Source organism: Microcaecilia unicolor, chromosome 5 (genome assembly GCF_901765095.1).
Source record: "Microcaecilia unicolor chromosome 5, aMicUni1.1, whole genome shotgun sequence".
Lineage (NCBI taxonomy): Eukaryota > Metazoa > Chordata > Amphibia > Gymnophiona > Siphonopidae > Microcaecilia > Microcaecilia unicolor.
This window is the reverse complement of record NC_044035.1, coordinates 108,951,709-108,968,928: the sequence shown is the minus strand read 5'-3', so window position 1 is coordinate 108,968,928 and position 17,220 is coordinate 108,951,709. Positions and strand designations below refer to the sequence as shown.

At 43.1% G+C, this 17,220-nt stretch overlaps 1 protein-coding gene across 1 annotated transcript in view; it reads left to right on the top strand.

The window, feature by feature from the left end:
• Positions 1-10,294, top strand: part of ERCC6 (ERCC excision repair 6, chromatin remodeling factor) — a 189,238-nt gene extending 178,944 nt beyond the window's left edge. The window contains exon 20 of the mRNA XM_030203175.1: positions 7,435-10,294. Coding sequence (XP_030059035.1) covers positions 7,435-7,869 — 435 coding nt within the window. The 3' untranslated portion in view covers positions 7,870-10,294. The remainder of the gene's footprint in view (positions 1-7,434) is intronic.
• The last annotated feature ends 6,926 nt before the right edge of the window (positions 10,295-17,220 follow it).

The following is a 17,220-nucleotide window of genomic DNA, read 5'->3' as shown; positions in this document are numbered from 1 at the left end:
CCATTCATTATCACAGTATATCCCCAGCCTTCTGCTCAGCATCAGTGGCATTCCTGCTCTAGATGAAAAGGACCTCTGTTAACATATTTGTCAGTTGTTATTTTCGTTATATTTCACATAGGATACCAATTTACCTTCTCTTCCTTAAACTTGTTCATCAAGCTTCTCTCACTGTTAGCAGTACCGTATTGGCAGGATAATCAAAAAATCATTATTAATCAGCTATACCCATAGATCAGGATCAGATTTATTCTGGGACTTTACTTTGCAAGATTAATCTAATGAATTAGGTCTCCAACCAACTGGTACATCAGGGAAAGGAGAGGGAAAAAAGGGGAAAAAAATACAAATACCCTGAAGGAAAAAGCTCAGTCACTGAATTTCAAATAGTCAGATACATACATTGAATTCCACCCACACAGTAAATCTTAACAGGTTCTCAGTTCTAAAACTACACATTAACTACCTACCCCCTATATCCCATAGAACAGGAGTAGGAGAAAAAACTGGATTGGTAGCTGTGTGATAGGCTACATATTTTATTATCACAAGTACAACAGAGCCCCTACATTTGGAACTATGGTAAAGAAACAAAGAACCCCTAAAACTTATACCACTGCTTCTACCACTGTCAAGACCAAGACAAGATTCTGGTTTCATGTGATAAATGTACATACATGGAGTCCCTCGTGAAAGAAGTACAAGAACTAAGAGAAGAAGTGGCAAGACTAAGAAACATCTGGGACAACCAGAAATTTGTCCCGGAGACACAGGTCAACAATACATTGAGGACTTACAGCAAAGGGAGAGAAGATCTTGGGCAGACAGACCACAGCTGGAAGCAGGTCACCAAGACCCACAAGATTAATCCTCCAACTCTGCCTTCTATTCAACTAAACAATCCTTTCACAGCCCTGGAGGTAGAAGAGCTAGAAACATCTAAAAAAAAACAGGAGAAAACACTGACCAAAAATGCCATCATCCAGACAATTGACCCCAAAAAAACGAAAGGTAGTGGTGGTTGGAGATTCACTTCTCAGGGGTACCGAAACGCCCATCAGCCGGCCAGATATGTTGTCCAGAGAGGTGTGCTGTCTGCGTGGTGCCAAGATATTGCAGAACGATTGCCTAGACCCATCAAGCCTACGGACCATGCACCAATGCTACTCATCCATGTTGGCACAAATGATACAGCTAAATATCCTACTGAACATATCATACAAGACTTCATGGCTTTGGGTCAGAGGATGAAGCATCTAGGTGCACAGGTGGTGTTCTCATCGATCCTCTCTGTCAAAGGTAAAGGTCGAATGAGAGAAGCTCGCATCTTGGAGATAAATGCGTGGTTGGTGCCGACGAGAGTGCTTTGGTTTCGTAGACCATGGGATGATTTTCCAGGAGGTACTGAGTGGTGATGGTGTCCATCTGTCAAGGAAGGGAAGGAGTGTCTTAAGCAACAGGCTGGCTAAAGTACTAAAGAGGGCTTTAAACTAAAATTGATGGGGATGGGTAGAACATGCCACAAAGCCATAATTAATCCCAAGAAAGGTAGGACATCTAATGCCTCTATAGAAGAGAATAAAAAGAGTAAAATCTGGAGAGCCTTGTATACCAATGCCCGTAGTATTGGAAACAAACTTCTAGATCTTGAGGCTACAATGATGGAAGCGGACTTGGATTTAGTGACGGTCACGGAGAACCATGACTGGAATGTTGCTATACTTGGCTATAATCTATTCAGGAAGGACAGAGTAGGAAAAAAGGGTGGAGGTGTGACATTATATGCTAAGAATGATATCCAAGTGACAGAGCTGCAGGACGTGGGGTATGGAAGAAGCGCTGTGGGTTAAACTGGAAAGAGGGAAAGGAAAATGTATCCACATCTGATTGATATACAGACCACCCTCACAGTCGGAGGAAATGGACAGGGACTTAATTGAAGACATCCGCAAGATAGCTAGGAAAGGAGAAGTACTACTGATAGGTGACTTCAATATGCCGGATGTTGATTGGGGTGTCCTGGCTGTGGGGTTGTCTAGAAGCAAAGAGATCTTAGATTCCCTACAGGAAGAATTGTTCCAGCAGTGGGTAACGGAACCGACACGGGATGGAGCTATTCTGGACCTGGTGCTTACGAATGGAGAGTAAGTTTCTGATGTCAAGGTGGCAGACCATTTGGCATCTAGTGATCATCGTATGGTATGGTTCAATATTAAGCAAAAACCAAAAAAGGAGGTGATTGGGTCATTCTTATGTACATCAGGTTTTTAAATTTTTAATTTTCATGTGAATAAAAAAATTTTTTGGTATCCTCATCCACTCTCCTCACTTTTTGTTTTATACTTCATGGTTCAATATTAAAACAGAAGAGAGGGCTCATTCGAGATTGAAGGTCCTGGATTTCAAAGGAACTAACTTTGCCGAGATGGGGGAATTTCTCAAGGAACAGTTAGCAGGATGGGAACAACTGAAGGATGTAGAACAGCAATGGACAAGACTGAAAGGAGCTACAGTGGTGGAAATAAGTATTTGATCCCTTGCTGATTTTGTAAGTTTGCCCACTGACAAAGACATGAGCAGCCCATAATTGAAGGGTAGGTTATTGGTAACAGTGAGAGATAGCACATCACAAATTAAATCCGGAAAATCACATTGTGGAAAGTATATGAATTTATTTGCATTCTGCAGAGGGAAATAAGTATTTAATCCCTCTGGCAAACAAGACCTAATACTTGGTGGCAAAACCCTTGTTGGCAAGCACAGCGGTCAGACGTCTTCTGTAGTTGATGATGAGGTTTGCACACATGTCAGGAGGAATTTTGGTCCACTCCTCTTTGCAGATCATCTCTAAATCATTAAGAGTTCTGGGCTGTCGCTTGGCAACTCGCAGCTTCAGCTCCCTCCATAAGTTTTCAATGGGATTAAGGTCTGGTGACTGGCTAGGCCACTCCATGACCCTAATGTGCTTCTTCCTGAGCCACTCCTTTGTTGCCTTGGCTGTATGATTTGGGTCATTGTCGTGCTGGAAGACCCAGCCACGACCCATTTTTAAGGCCCTGGCGGAGGGAAGGAGGTTGTCACTCAGAATTGTACGGTACATGGCCCCATCCATTCTCCCATTGATGCGGTGAAGTAGTCCTGTGCCCTTAGCAGAGAAACACCCCCAAAACATAACATTTCCACCTCCATGCTTGACAGTGGGGACGGTGTTCTTTGGGTCATAGGCAGCATTTCTCTTCCTCCAAACACGGCGAGTTGAGTTCATGCCAAAGAGCTCAATTTTTGTCTCATCTGACCACAGCACCTTCTCCCAAGCACTCTCGGCATCATCCAGGTGTTCACTGGCAAACTTCAGACGGGCCGTCACATGTGCCTTCCGGAGCAGGGGGACCTTGCGGGCACTGCAGGATTGCAATCCGTTATGTCGTAATGTGTTACCAATGGTTTTCGTGGTGACAGTGGTCCCAGCTGCCTTGAGATCATTGACAAGTTCCCCCCTTGTAGTTGTAGGCTGATTTCTAACCTTCCTCATGATCAAGGATACCCCACGAGGTGAGATTTTGCGTGGAGCCCCAGATCTTTGTCGATTGACAGTCATTTTGTACTTCTTCCATTTTCTTACTATGGCACCAACAGTTGTCTCCTTCTCGCCCAGCGTCTTACTGATGGTTTTGTAGCCCATTCCAGCCTTGTGCAGGTGTATGATCTTGTCCCTGACATCCTTAGACAGCTCCTTGCTCTTGGCCATTTTGTAGAGGTTAGAGTCTGACTGATTCACTGAGTCTGTGGACAGGTGTCTTTCATACAGGTGACCATTGCCGACAGCTGTCTGTCATGCAGGTAACGAGTTGATTTGGAGCATCTACCTGGTCTGTAGGGGCCAGATCTCTTACTGGTTGGTGGGGGATCAAATACTTATTTCCCTCTGCAGAATGCAAATAAATTCATATACTTTCCACAATGTGATTTTCCGGATTTAATTTGTGATGTGCTATCTCTCACTGTTACCAATAACCTACCCTTCAATTATGGGCTGCTCATGTCTTTGTCAGTGGGCAAACTTACAAAATCAGCAAGGGATCAAATACTTATTTCCACCACTGTATATTAAAGGCAACTAGCCTTTTATGTTAGAAAATTACATAAAAGAGGAAAAGAAGGCCTCTCTGGTACTCGAATATAGTAGCTAAAAAGATAAGGGTAAGGAGGCTAGCCTTTGCACGTTATGTCGACTCAGAAAGATGAAGACAGGAGAGAGTACTTAAATAAGCAAAGAGAAGCTGGAAAAGCTATCAGGAAAGTGAAACGGCAAATAGAGGAAAAGATAGCTAATACGGTAAAATTGGGTGATAAGACCTTTTTCAGATATGTAAGTGACAAGAGGAAGTGCCATAATAGCATTGTGAGGCTCAAAGCTGAGGGAGAGAAATATGTGGAAGATGATAAGGATAAAGCTGAACTGCTTAAGAATTATTTTAGCTCTGTGTTCACAAATGAAAGACCGGGGTAGGGCTGCAGAAAACAAAGGTTAAAGGGGATGGATGTATGGTAGACCAAGACCCGTTTACGGAGGACTGTGTTCGTGAAGAGCTTGCCAAACTAAAAGTAGACAGAGCGATGGGGCCAGATGGGATACACCCGAGGATGCTTAAGGAACTCGGAGAAGTTCTGTCGGCTCCGCTGACGGACCCCTTCAATGCTTCCTTAGAAACTGGAGTGGTCCCGGTGGACTGGAGAAGGGCGAATGTGGTCCCTTTGCACAAGAGTAGAAGTAAGAAGGAGGTTGGGAATTACAGACCTATCAGTCTGACCTCGGTGGTGAGTAAGCTAATGGAAACACTTCTAAAAAGGAGGATTGTGAGCTTTCTTGAACTAAATGGAATACGGGACCTGAGGCAGCATGACTTCACTAGTGGCAGGTCGTGTCAGATGAATCTGACTGTCTTCTTCGACTGGATGACCAAACAGTTGGATGTGGGAGGGGCGTTTGATGTGGTATACTTGGATTTCAGCAAAGCCTTTGACACTGTTCTGCACAGGCGACTGATAAATAAATAAGTGCCCTCGGTATGGGACCTAGAGTAACGGATTGGGCTTAAAATTGGTTGAATGGTAGGAGACAGAGGATAGTGGTAAATGGAGCTTGCTCTGAAGAAAAGGATGTCGTCAGTGGAGTACCGCAGGGATCGGTCCTAGGGCCGGCTCTTTTTAACATCTTTGTGAGCAATATTGTGGAAGGACTGTCTGGTAAGGTTTCTCTTTGCGGATGATACTAAACTCTGCAACAGGGTGGAAACCCTGGAGGATGTGAATGACATGAGGAAGGACCTAGCGAAGCTGGAGGAATGGACCGAAATTTGGCAACTAAAGTGGGATCGCTTAGGAACAGGAAGAATTAGATGTTACAGAGGATAGGCAGACTGGATGGGTCATATGGCCTTTATCTGCCGTTATGTTTCTATAGCAACTTTTTCACCAAAGGTTCTAAGGCTGTATTTTATAATTACCTTCCTGAAACGCCTTTAAAAGGGAGCAGAATATGAGGTAGTCTCAGTGGCATTATGTACTTCTGTGGCTCTGATCACAGCAGTGAAGAGAATAGCAGCAATGGAATCTGTACTTAGGTAGAGCATCAGCACCATCGATGGCAGGGGCAGAAACTTGACTCTTCCTGTTTCCCACCTTGGGCTGGCCCATATTGGCTTGTTAGGAGGAGGAGGTTAATGGCAGTACAGCACCTTAGGCTTCATCGTCTTCCTTTATTATCTAAGCCTATTATGTCATATCTTGAACTTTACAGCAGGGTAGTGAAGCGGTTAGAGATTGAAGGCAGGGTGTAGAAATACTGTGAGAGGATCCTACCTCCCTCCCTCTCCTGATTCTGGGTCCCCCTGTGTATCTTCCCTTCCCCTTTCCTTCTCTTTCTTCTGCTTCTCCCTCCCCTCCTCTTGTGACTCACACTAATGGTGTGCGTGAGTCTTTCACTGCATGTCATTTGGAGGAAAACTCTGGAAAACATCAGACAGTTGAAACTAGTCTGTTGAAGTTTTTTAGTCATTGGTGTGACCCCTGACGCAGGTGCGGTGGCACTGAAACACGGCCCGTGTCGGGTCTTCCTCCAATCAAATTCTACTATTAAAGGATTTTTTATATGAAAGAACTGTGTTCCCTGTGTTTTTAAAGGCCCTTTGTGCTGTTTTTTTTGCTTGGACTCTTTTTGTACTTAGCTCCCTCTCTTTGTTACATGAAAGCTCCTTTTGAGCCACTAGATACCTGCCACTTGAAATATGTAAACTGGAAGGTCTTTTGATGTCATATACTTCCTGAGTTCAAGGTCCTAGTAATTGATCTGCCCTGCACTGTTTTTGTTTGTTTGTTTTTTAATAATAATACAGTTGTTTTGTGTACCCATCTGAAGGTCTTTCCCAAGGTTGTGTCAGAGCTCCATCTTAACCAGTCAGTAGTTCTTCCAACCTTTTTTTTTTTTTTCTTAAGCCACGTGCCCATAAAGGTGAAAGCACATTGCACACTTTGGATACAAGAGAGCTTTAGCTGGAGCAGACAAAGGCTCATAGAAGTCCACCCAGGTTTTTGTTTCTTTTGACCCAAATAGGATGGGGGCTGTCATTGACAAATGCTGTTATCTGAATAAGTGCTTTTGATTATCCCCCGCCCACCACCCCCCCACCCCAAGTTTCTCATAGACCTCCATTTAGAAATTGCCTTCTTAATGTTTAAATAATTCTTGAACAGATTGGATTATATTTTTATTACGTATGGTGTACTAAAAATGAATAATGTTTCAGAAAAGCCGGTTCAGTTAGTCTTGGGTGCAGCAGTTTGAAGTCAAAGGACGCTAAAATTTAGGCACCAAAACTTTGGACTGTAAGCTAGTATTCTATAAGGGCATATTCTGTTATAGAATACTAGTGTAAGTACCCATTTATGTGCTAGACATTAGGTTCAACCACTTGTGGCCGGGGTAAATGGAATAGACGTTCCTAAATGAAGCAGTTATGCGTATAAATGCAGGAAAGCCGTATAGAGTGCCCCTCTCGGGTGAACACCCCCTTTGTAGTTATGCGCAAGAACATTTAGATCCCAGTTATGGAATAGCACCTAAGTGCACTTTTGTGCCTACCTGCCTTTTCAATCTCATTTTGGCGCTTAACTGCCATTATTTGCTGTTTTTGCGCATAAAGTTAGATGCTTAATTGTTGCCTAACTATATAGAATTATCCCTTAAATGTCTTGTCCTAAAAATCTTTTGCATTTTCACTTACTGTATATATTAGCATGAAATACACATTTACTCACTTTAGTCTGAGTTCAGTACTCCTTGTCCGGCTTGTTTGTATACTGGAAACTTATGAGACTGAGTGTGGATTTCTAGCATAAATTTTCTTTAATACATAATGCATGTTTCTTTAACAGGATGCTGAGATGATAAATAAAAAGGAAAGTGGGAAGAAAAATACCTTCGGTGCACATTTCAGTGGAAAAATGGATGTGGAAGAACCTTCATCTGCTGGTCTCTCATCCTCCTTGCTGCTAGCCAAAATAAGAGCAAGAAACGGTCTTCTTCAACAAAGGACTGACAGTGGGGAAGGGGCCAACCCTCAACAGATTACCATGCCTAAGCCTGCAGCTACAGAGCATGATGAATTGTTAGTAGATATTCGAAACTTCCTGGCATTCCAGGCCCAAATAGAAGGGCAGGCCACTACTCGGGAGTTGCTACAAGAATTTAAACCTAAACTGTCAGCTTCTCAGACCTGTGTATTCCGAGAACTTTTACAGAACCTTTGCACTTTCACCAGAGGAGTCAACAGAGAAGGTGTTTGGAAATTAAAGCCAGAGTATCATTGACGTTCTAGTTTGTGTCCAATAAGAGGATAATTTGCCAAGCCATTCCCATGGTTATCAGATTTCCCACTCTACATGTAGGTGAAAATACACGCCTGGAGCCCTTTCAAGTATAGTTTTATTCACTTCATCAGGAAACATTCCTGGCACTGGGGTTAGGGTAGGATTTGGAATTGCATGAATACATTTGAATATTTCTGAAGTATGTTTTTACTTAGAGAAAGTATCTGCATAAACTAGCAGATATAAACGTGTGTGGGTATTCTTCCTGGGCTAATTTCCAAAGTGAAAGTATGGGCCTACTATTATTCCAAAAGTCCACAAAGTGAAAAGTGCGAGCATACTTTTTGCCAGCATAGGCAGTTCTAAAACTACTCCGTAAATATGAATTTAAGAACTTGTCTTAGGCAAAATGATCTAATTTCATATTTGTAAAGAGTTAAAATTGCGTTACCTTCTGCCTCATAAATGTAATAGGATTCCATACTAACTCAATGCTTTTTTAAATTGTAAATGGAATCCATGTTTAGGCCACTGATTCCTAGACCAAGGCCTAGAAGAACTATGTTCCACTTTCTCAGGTACTTGGGCTCTGTCAGGAATAAAATAAACAAAAACACAACCATGATGACATTGATAAGGGGTGATCCTCTTCTGCCTGGGAAAACAACTATACTGTGTATATGCTTACTTCAAGGAGACATATGTATAGATATAAATAGATATATAGATATAAAATTATGTAAATCTATGTATAGAATTTACTATGTGGCATTGATAATGGTATCAGAGTCAGTGTTTTCAGTTTTAATTTTCAAATCATCTCAGGTAAAACAGTTCCCATGGTATGGATGCTCTAGTTTGTGAGGAACTGGCATCATGAAATGAACAGTTGTACTTTAGCAGCTGTTAAGTGATATTAATTGGCAATGGAATACAGCAGGTCAGCAGACTGTGCACCCATAGACATTTGTTTTATAACAAATACAAAATATGTTTAGGTTAGATAAGAAAATGACTAGCACTGCCAAACATATACATCTGTCAGTTCCAATTTGTCCTCTTTGGGAGCAAACTTATAGAACACAAACTAGGTCAGGGGTCCCAAACTATGGCCCGCTGAGCCCATTTTTGTGGCACCCAAGTCTTTTCTTCTTGTGGCTAAATCCAGCCCATAGAGAAGTCTTTTTCCCCCCCACCCCCAATGCCTATCAGCGACACAAAAGCTGGCATTGCAGGGTTTCACAGCCTTTACCAGCAAAAGAACTTGCCCAACCATGCAACTGTACAGAGCCACCACCGGGTAGCCACACCCTGCCAGTGAAAGAAGTCAGTCAATCACACTGTTTTGAAGAGCTGCTAGCAGGGTTTCCCAGACCTCGCCAGCAGATGAAAAGCCAAATGACCATGCCATTGTGATTTGCAAGGGATGGAGAGTGAGAAGAGAAGAAAAGAGGAGATGATTGAGTGATGAGGAAGGAGGGAGAGAGATAGGATGGGCTGAGAGAATGAAAGTGATGGGAAAGGAGAGAAGGGGAAGGGGGGAGGGAGTTAGCATCCTCCCTCTTCCATGCACACACATACACTATATCAGTGTTTCCCAATTCAGTCCTGGAGTTACCCCATTGCTAGTCAGGTTTTCAGGATATCCACAATGAATACACATGAGATTAATTTGTATATACTGCCTCTATTGTATGCAAATCAAATCAGGACCGACTGGGGAAATATTGCTTTATATCACAGGTGTGGGGGAAGGTTATCACTTCCTGTAAATCTACAAATATTGTCAGCCCACACCCCTTGCCCCCTTGTCTCTCCCATTCCACATCAGTTGAAATCATTCAAAGAGCAAAATGTTTGCCTTGTCTCCATTCAACAAACTTCAAAGGAGATTAGTTATGTGAAAGCTCCAGTATGATCCTCATTCTGAAATGTTTGGGGACCTCTTAATTAAGAATTAGTGTGTTCAGTTAGGTTTAGAGAGAAAACTAGAGGGGAAGGAAGGTTTACTAACAATGTGTATGAAGTATGGAATATACTTACATAATATTTTATTGCAATAAGAAATGGAGAGTTTGTTGTTTGTTATCAGATGTTGTCACAAGATAATGCCAGTTTTTATTAAAAACATGCCTTTTCACATTGTTGGACATTACCTTCATGGGCATTTTTAGAATACCAGAATTAACAAAGAAGTCTGTATCCTTAATAGTGTCTTCATCCTCAAAATAGCAAGTTTACTATTTTAAATGTCTTGTGTCCTCTGTGGTCCTGTTATGATATATCCTGGCTACCATTTTGGTGAAACTGCTGTTTTGGAGAAACATTTTTATAGTGGGGAAACATTAAAGTTTTATTTTCAAAGCCTAAGTTCTATTTATTTCATGCAGTTTTTCCTCCCACATATACACATTTTCAATGTTAATCTGGATGTGTTTTGAAACTAAATGGATCTGTATGTTTACAATTTGGACAAAATATGCTAGGATGATAAATTTATGTTCCCTTATTAGAGGAATCTCTGACTAGTACTGAACTGATGTGCTTTTGTCTTTCAGCTATTTTTTACATTTAGTGGCCTAGTGATTAGGGTGGTGGACTTTGGTCCTGAGGAACTGAGTTCGATTCCCACTTCAGGCACCGGCAGCTCCTTGTGACTCTGGGCAAGTCACTTAACCCTCCATTGCCCCATGTAAGCCTGCCATGAGTGGGAAAGCACGGGGTACAAATGTAACAAAAATAAAAAATATTTAGCCTTGATCCCTATCAGGATCACCGGGTGAGCAACCAGTTGTGGTCCAGCTCATACACCTTAACAACTACTGCATATCAAATTTTCAAATTATGCAAGTAGGGAAAGCATGGCTCATTGAATATTTTGTAACTCCTCTGCATGTAAATATGTGTGTGGAGGGAGGGAGGGATAGTTGATGGGTGTGTGCATGTGTGTATGTTTACATTTGTGTGTGTTTTCTGTGTGATAAGGAGAGGCATTGAGAATGGAAGGCAGTTTGAAAGGTGCAATTCCTTGATCAGTAGTAGGCAGATGCTCAAAACTGCAGCACTGTTTTACCATCAATACACCACCAAAAAAGAACTTCCCAGTGCTCAGCGCTAATGTATACAACTTTTATGTGCACTGTTAGCACTGAGCATTGGAAAGTAAGGAAGGGGGACATGCCCAGCATATGCACACAAGACCAGCACAAAGACTTCCCAAGGTTTACCTATGGTATCTGCAGCTCAACGTTCTGACTCTGTCCTCCATATGGCAGCCAATCAGAAAGCAGTCTTGAACCCCTCTTTCACTCTCAAGCTGTGAGTTTTATTCACCTTCACCCTCCACTCAGACTGTGATGGCCTCTCCCCACCCGTTAACTGTGTCCATGACTGTCTCATGCTCCATGAGCGAAAGAAACTTGCTGTACAGAGAGGAAGAGGAGACCCGCCGCTCCTGCACCTGTGCTTGCTTTTCTCTCCAGATTTTGGTTTTTGCAGTTGGGGGAGAGTGGACAGTGGAACAGAAGATGTACTTGAAGAACAGTGTTTGTAAACCTGCTGCTTGATTGCTTACCACTGCTTCTTCGGAAACCCTAATACCAACTCTGAGCAGTAAGGATGCCCTAGTTAGCTGTGCTGGTTTTTGAGCATGGGGAGGAATAGGGAATGGCCTCATTTTAATGTAATTTAAATGCTATTTGTGTTATCCATTGGTACGCTCGTTATTCCCCACTGTAGAGACATCTAAGCATGGTTCGCCAGCAAACGCAGACACTAGTTCGGTGCTAATGGCCTCTGGCGCCCACAGTTGCTTCTGAGTATCGGGACCTCTGAGTTAGTGTGAATCAGTGTATGTATACTGCAGCTGTTGCATTTTTTTTAAAGGGTTAATTTATCTTCCCCCTTGCCACATACAGAAACTTCATTTCTACAGCACAAAAACTTCTTCCAGATCATCACCTCTCTTCTGGTGACTAGAACTGCCTTCTAGGCATGTGCCCCCACTGCCTTTCTATTGGTTTGATCATACCTACGTTCTGTGCTGATAGTTACAATGGATACAGGCAGGGCAGGCTCCTTTATGAGCAAGAAATGTCCAGACGTATTATTTATCCTTCTGTGTTAGCGGCACAGAGAAAATTGAGTGATTAAAGTATACCATTTAGAAAGTATGGACTGTTGCTTCAGTCTTAGCCTGGAAGAAGAAATACACAGATCTCTTTGCTAAGGCTCTGTGAACAATTATATGTCCTGGTCTTGCTAGGTACTGTTTAAACCGTATGCAATGTTTTAGTTTTCTAATTTTTTAGTTACTTGTTACTGTTTGCCAATTGCTCATTTTTGTCCACTGTTCCGAGAATAAACACAGTTTGTTTGTTGTGCCTGTCTGGACTGATAAATAATCCTGGTGGTTTGTGTGTTGGGTCTGTGAGTGCTTTTTGGGAACTTTGGGAACACTGGGAGTGTGGCCCCAGTAACCTAGAAATCACTGGGGATAACCTGATAGGGATGACTCACCCAGAGGCGGTTGTGACCCAGTTGGTGGGAGAAGGGTGCTAGTGTAGAGCACAAGCAGCAGGTGCAGGTGGACCTGAGCTATCCTGGGGATAGACCCTCTAAGTGGCCACGGGGTAACCTCAGGCAGGTGGCTAGGCGTTTTGTGACAGACCTTTATCCTTTTATGGTGGCAGCCTGGTGGGATTTTCAGACTCAGTGTGTGGCTTGAGAGTCACCATCCACTGAGTGGTTCAGAGTCTTTTTTTATTATTATTTGTAACCTCCAAACACAGAGCACAGTGAACAAGTGCAGCAGTAACAGGGTCCCTTTCCTGTTCAGAGTTTTTTCTGGTAGTGTTAGATTAGCAGTGTGCTGATGGTGACTGGCAGCAGCCAGCAGGCACTGGAGATGCCTATCCTAACACAAGAGGAACCAGATGTTCTCAGCGAGAAGGAGCTGCAGGACTGGCCTGTGCAGAGTTCTGGGGTGAGAGCAGACCCCTTGTGGGCAGAGAGGCCTGTGAGTTGGCATGGCCAGATGCCACACCAGCTGAGATCTGACAGATCTACATGGTAGAACGACAGCGGCGAGAGGAACGGAAAAGACTGGCTGTAGCAGGAGGAAAGGGAAGAGCGACAGCAGCTAGACCAGCTGCAGGATGAGGACCAGAAATAGCAGCCGTGAGAGGAATGGGAAGAGCGACAGTGGCGAGAGAAATAGGAAGAAGGACAGTGGTGAGGGGAGCGGGAACAGCAGTGTGAGGAGCAGGAGTTCCAGCTGCAGAAATTAAAGATAGAGATGAACATGGCACACATCCAAAGCTCCAACCCAATCCCTGCACCAAGGCCCGAGGCAGAATCCGCAGCCCGGATCAGACCCAACTTGTTTTCGCAGTTTGATGGTACCAGAGGTGACATAGATGGATATCTAACTGCCTTTGAAAAAAAATTGCTGCCTCAATGAGATTCCTCAGAAAGATTGGGTGCACTATCTGGGAGGAAAGCTTACTGGTAGAGCACTTGATGTGTTCCAAAGACTGTCCATGGAGATGTGTTCCCAGTTTGAGGAGCTGCACAAAGCTTTGTTGAACAGTTATGCCATTACGCTCGAGACCTATAGACTAACCTTCCGGACTTTGCAAAAGGGGGCAGATGATACAGCAAGTTTGTGATTCAGCTAAGATACCAGCACCAGTGGTGGTTCAATGGAGCTGAAGTTAAAACCCTGGAAGACTGCCAAAACCCAATGGTCCTGGAGCAGTTTCTGCATCATTGTCCAGAGGTGAGGGAATGTGTTCAAGATAACCAGCCCCATACTCCAGAGAAAGTGGATGAGTTGGCAGACATTTTTATGGCTAACCATCCCTGGTTATCAAAGAGAAGCCGTCCATATCCTCAGCAGCCAGTATCTAAGGGCAGCCAGGGCCCTAAGCCAAATATTCCAGCAGCACCAGTTCCAGAGGTGACCGGGGTTGTGATTATAGAACAACCTAACTTAAATGACACACCTATTGAGCAGACTGTTGTCTCTGATTTGTCAGAATCACCAGCAAAGATCCTTCCAGATATGGATACTGATATAGGATAGAGACATGCTTTTTAGGAAGCCCAGCGCTCTGATCCTGACCTGGAAGCCCTGAGTCAGAGGGCTGGTCAGCCAACCAATGAGACAGGCAAGCAGCTTATAGTGCCCAGGGCACACAGAGAACAGCTTCTACAGATTGCACATGATATTCCACTAGCAGGACATCAGGGGGTGGAACATACACGCACTAGATTGACCCAGACCTTCTATTGTATGAGAGTACCTCGAGCCATAGCTGTCTATTGTCGAACCTGTGATGTGTGCCAAAGAGTGGGTAAGACCCAAGATCACCCCCCGAGCTCCCCTGAACCCTTTACCTAATAGCAGTGAGCCCTTTGAGAGAATAGCTGTGGATATAGTAGGGCCTCTAGCTGTCCCTAGGCGGACTGGGAAAAGATATATATATAGCATTATCATCCATAGAATCAGAAAATTGCCACTGCCCTGCTAGAAATATTTTCCCAGGTAGGCTAGCCACAAGAAATACTCTCAGACCTAGGGACAGAGTTTGAGTAGATCCAGAATCTGTGGGCACACTGCGGAGTGAAATCTGTACGTATCACACCATATCACCCTGAAACTAATGGGTTGGTGGAGAGATTTAGTGGTACATTAGAACACATGTTAAATAGTAGCAACAGGAGACCAAGACTGGGAAAAATACCCTACCTCCTGTTTGCATACAGAGAAGTACCATTTGAATTGCTATATGGCTGGAGGGTGAGAGGGCCCCTTGACCTAATAAGAGAATATTGGGAGGGGAAAGTTGATGCCTCTGATACCCCTGTAATTGAATATGTAGTTAATATGCGGCAGAGGTTAGAAGAACTTGGGGGCTTTGGCAGAGATAACTTACAGGCACCCAAGACTAAGCAGAAGACCTGGTAGGATCGTAAGACCCAAAATAGAGAGTTTTATGAGGGCCAACAGGTACTTGTTTTAGTCCCAGTTCATGAGAATAAACTTCAAGCTAATTGGGCAGGACCTTACAAAGTCATAAGGCACCTGAATGATACAAGCTATGTTATATCTATAGACTCTCAAGACCGAAAGCAGTGCATTTTAACAGCCTATGCAAATTGCATAGCTATGGTACTAGCTGTATGCAGTCCACTAGAAGATTGTCAGGATTGTGAGCCCATACCTGACCTCCTAGCAGAGACATCAGAGGGATCTGACACTGAAGAGAGACCATCTAAATGTACAGACTGTGAAAACTCTTTCAGTCAAAAGGGGAACCTAAAACAGCAGGAAACATGTATAAAAGAGGCACATTTTGCATGCTCTGAGTATGAGAAAGATTACAGTATAAAAGAGGAGCTAATACAGCACCTAAAAAGTAGTAAAGAAACTTTAACTTGTACAAGTAAGGAATATGGGAAAACTTGTATCAATAAAGCAAACATTACAGAATATCAGAAAAACACTGATAATAGACTATCTTCATGTCCTGGTTATGACAGTACCTTTAACCAGGAAGAAAGCGCCACAAGAAATGCAAACTTTCACAAAGAATAGACACCAGTTTCAAGTACAAAGTGGAAGAAAAGTTTCAGTTACTGGAAATTATTGTCAAAGCAGCATAGAATCCAGTGGAGGAGTGGCCTAGTGGTTACAGTACCAGTCTTGCAATCCAGAGGTGGCCGGTTCAAATCCCACTGCTGCTCCTTGGGCAAGTCACTTAACTTTCCATTGCCTCAGGTACAAACTTAGATTGTGATCCCTCCTGGGACAGAGAAATATCCAGAGTACCTGAATGTAACATCTTGAGCTACTATTGAAAAAGGTATGAGCAAAATCTAAATAAATTCAGGGAAGAAACTGTTTATGGGCACTGAATGTAGAAAAAGCTTTATTAATCACAGCTAATAAAACAGAGAATACACACAAGTAAAACCATTCACATGTGCTGAGTGTGGTAAAAATCTGTCAAGATATTCCTCACTATTCATAAAATGAAGCATACAGGATTAAAACTGTTAGCATGTACTGAGTGTCGTAAAAACTTTTAAGCACCGGAAGAGCAATGAACATGGCAAAGCTGATGGCCTCTCCAGGAAAGAAAAGCCAGAACCACCCTGACACTGGACTATCAAGGCCTAATCAGCGGTCTGTGGCGGCTGCAGTCCGGGGTCTCTCACTTAAGGGGAGAGGTGTGAAGGGCTACTGATAGCATGGGTGCACTTAACCCTCCTTCAAGAGGTGGTGTTAAATACAGCTATGCTACCTACAGCAGACAGCATGGCCGCTGTAACAAAAAAAAAAAAAAACCCTATCCCCATCATCAGACCCCCCCACCTCCTCCCCAAGGCAGAATTCACCAGATCAGCATCCCCCAAGACAAAGCTCACCCAATCAGTACATTACTAAGACCAACTCTTCACTCAATCAGCACCCCACAAGACAGAACCCCTAAACCAATCAGCATCTCACAAGACAAACCCCACTCACCTGATAAACACTCATCTAAGACACTCCTCCTTGGAGTACATTCCCTTCAAAGCCCAAATGAGAACTTGCCCCCACCCCAACACATCCCCTGGCATTTACCAGGATAGCCTTACTGGTCCTAGTGGATGATAAGGAGTGATCCCTATTTGTTCCCTTCCCATAGCTTCCAGGGTTCAAAATGGTGGTTATGATCCCTAGCTATAGTCGCATAGTACTACCGTTTAAATAAACAGATTGACCACTACTGGTAGTATTTCAAGATTACTGCCAGATGTCACAGCCACCATTTATAATCCATTTGGCCATTGAACGGGAGCAGAAGGGGGATAGCTCATACCCCATCTGCTAGACTACCAGTGCTACCCTGTAAGTGCCTTGGCAGGGGTTGGGGTGGGGGAAGAGTCTGGTAAGGGAGGTATATAGAGGAATTTAGTTGTACTAGTAAATATCCTCCTACGTTATTAAGTATAAACACTGAACAATATACACGTAGAAAGCAACAACACAAACCAAACATAGATGAATTACAGTTTGGTGGGTGGCAGATATAACAACAGGGAGGAGCCATGGATCAGCGAATGCAGATTTTATTTGAGTACCTGACAAAGCCTATGTTTTGGTAAATGCCTGCATCAGGGATCTATACACATAAAAATACACTAACATGTTAAAATTGCATGCTAAAATCATATGGACCAATACAAATTTTTTTTAATAAAATGTAAGGAATTATGAAAATAAAAGTATTAAAATTGTGATAAATTAACATGTATAGTGAATAATAGTACATTAATAATAATTAAAAAAAAATAACAAAT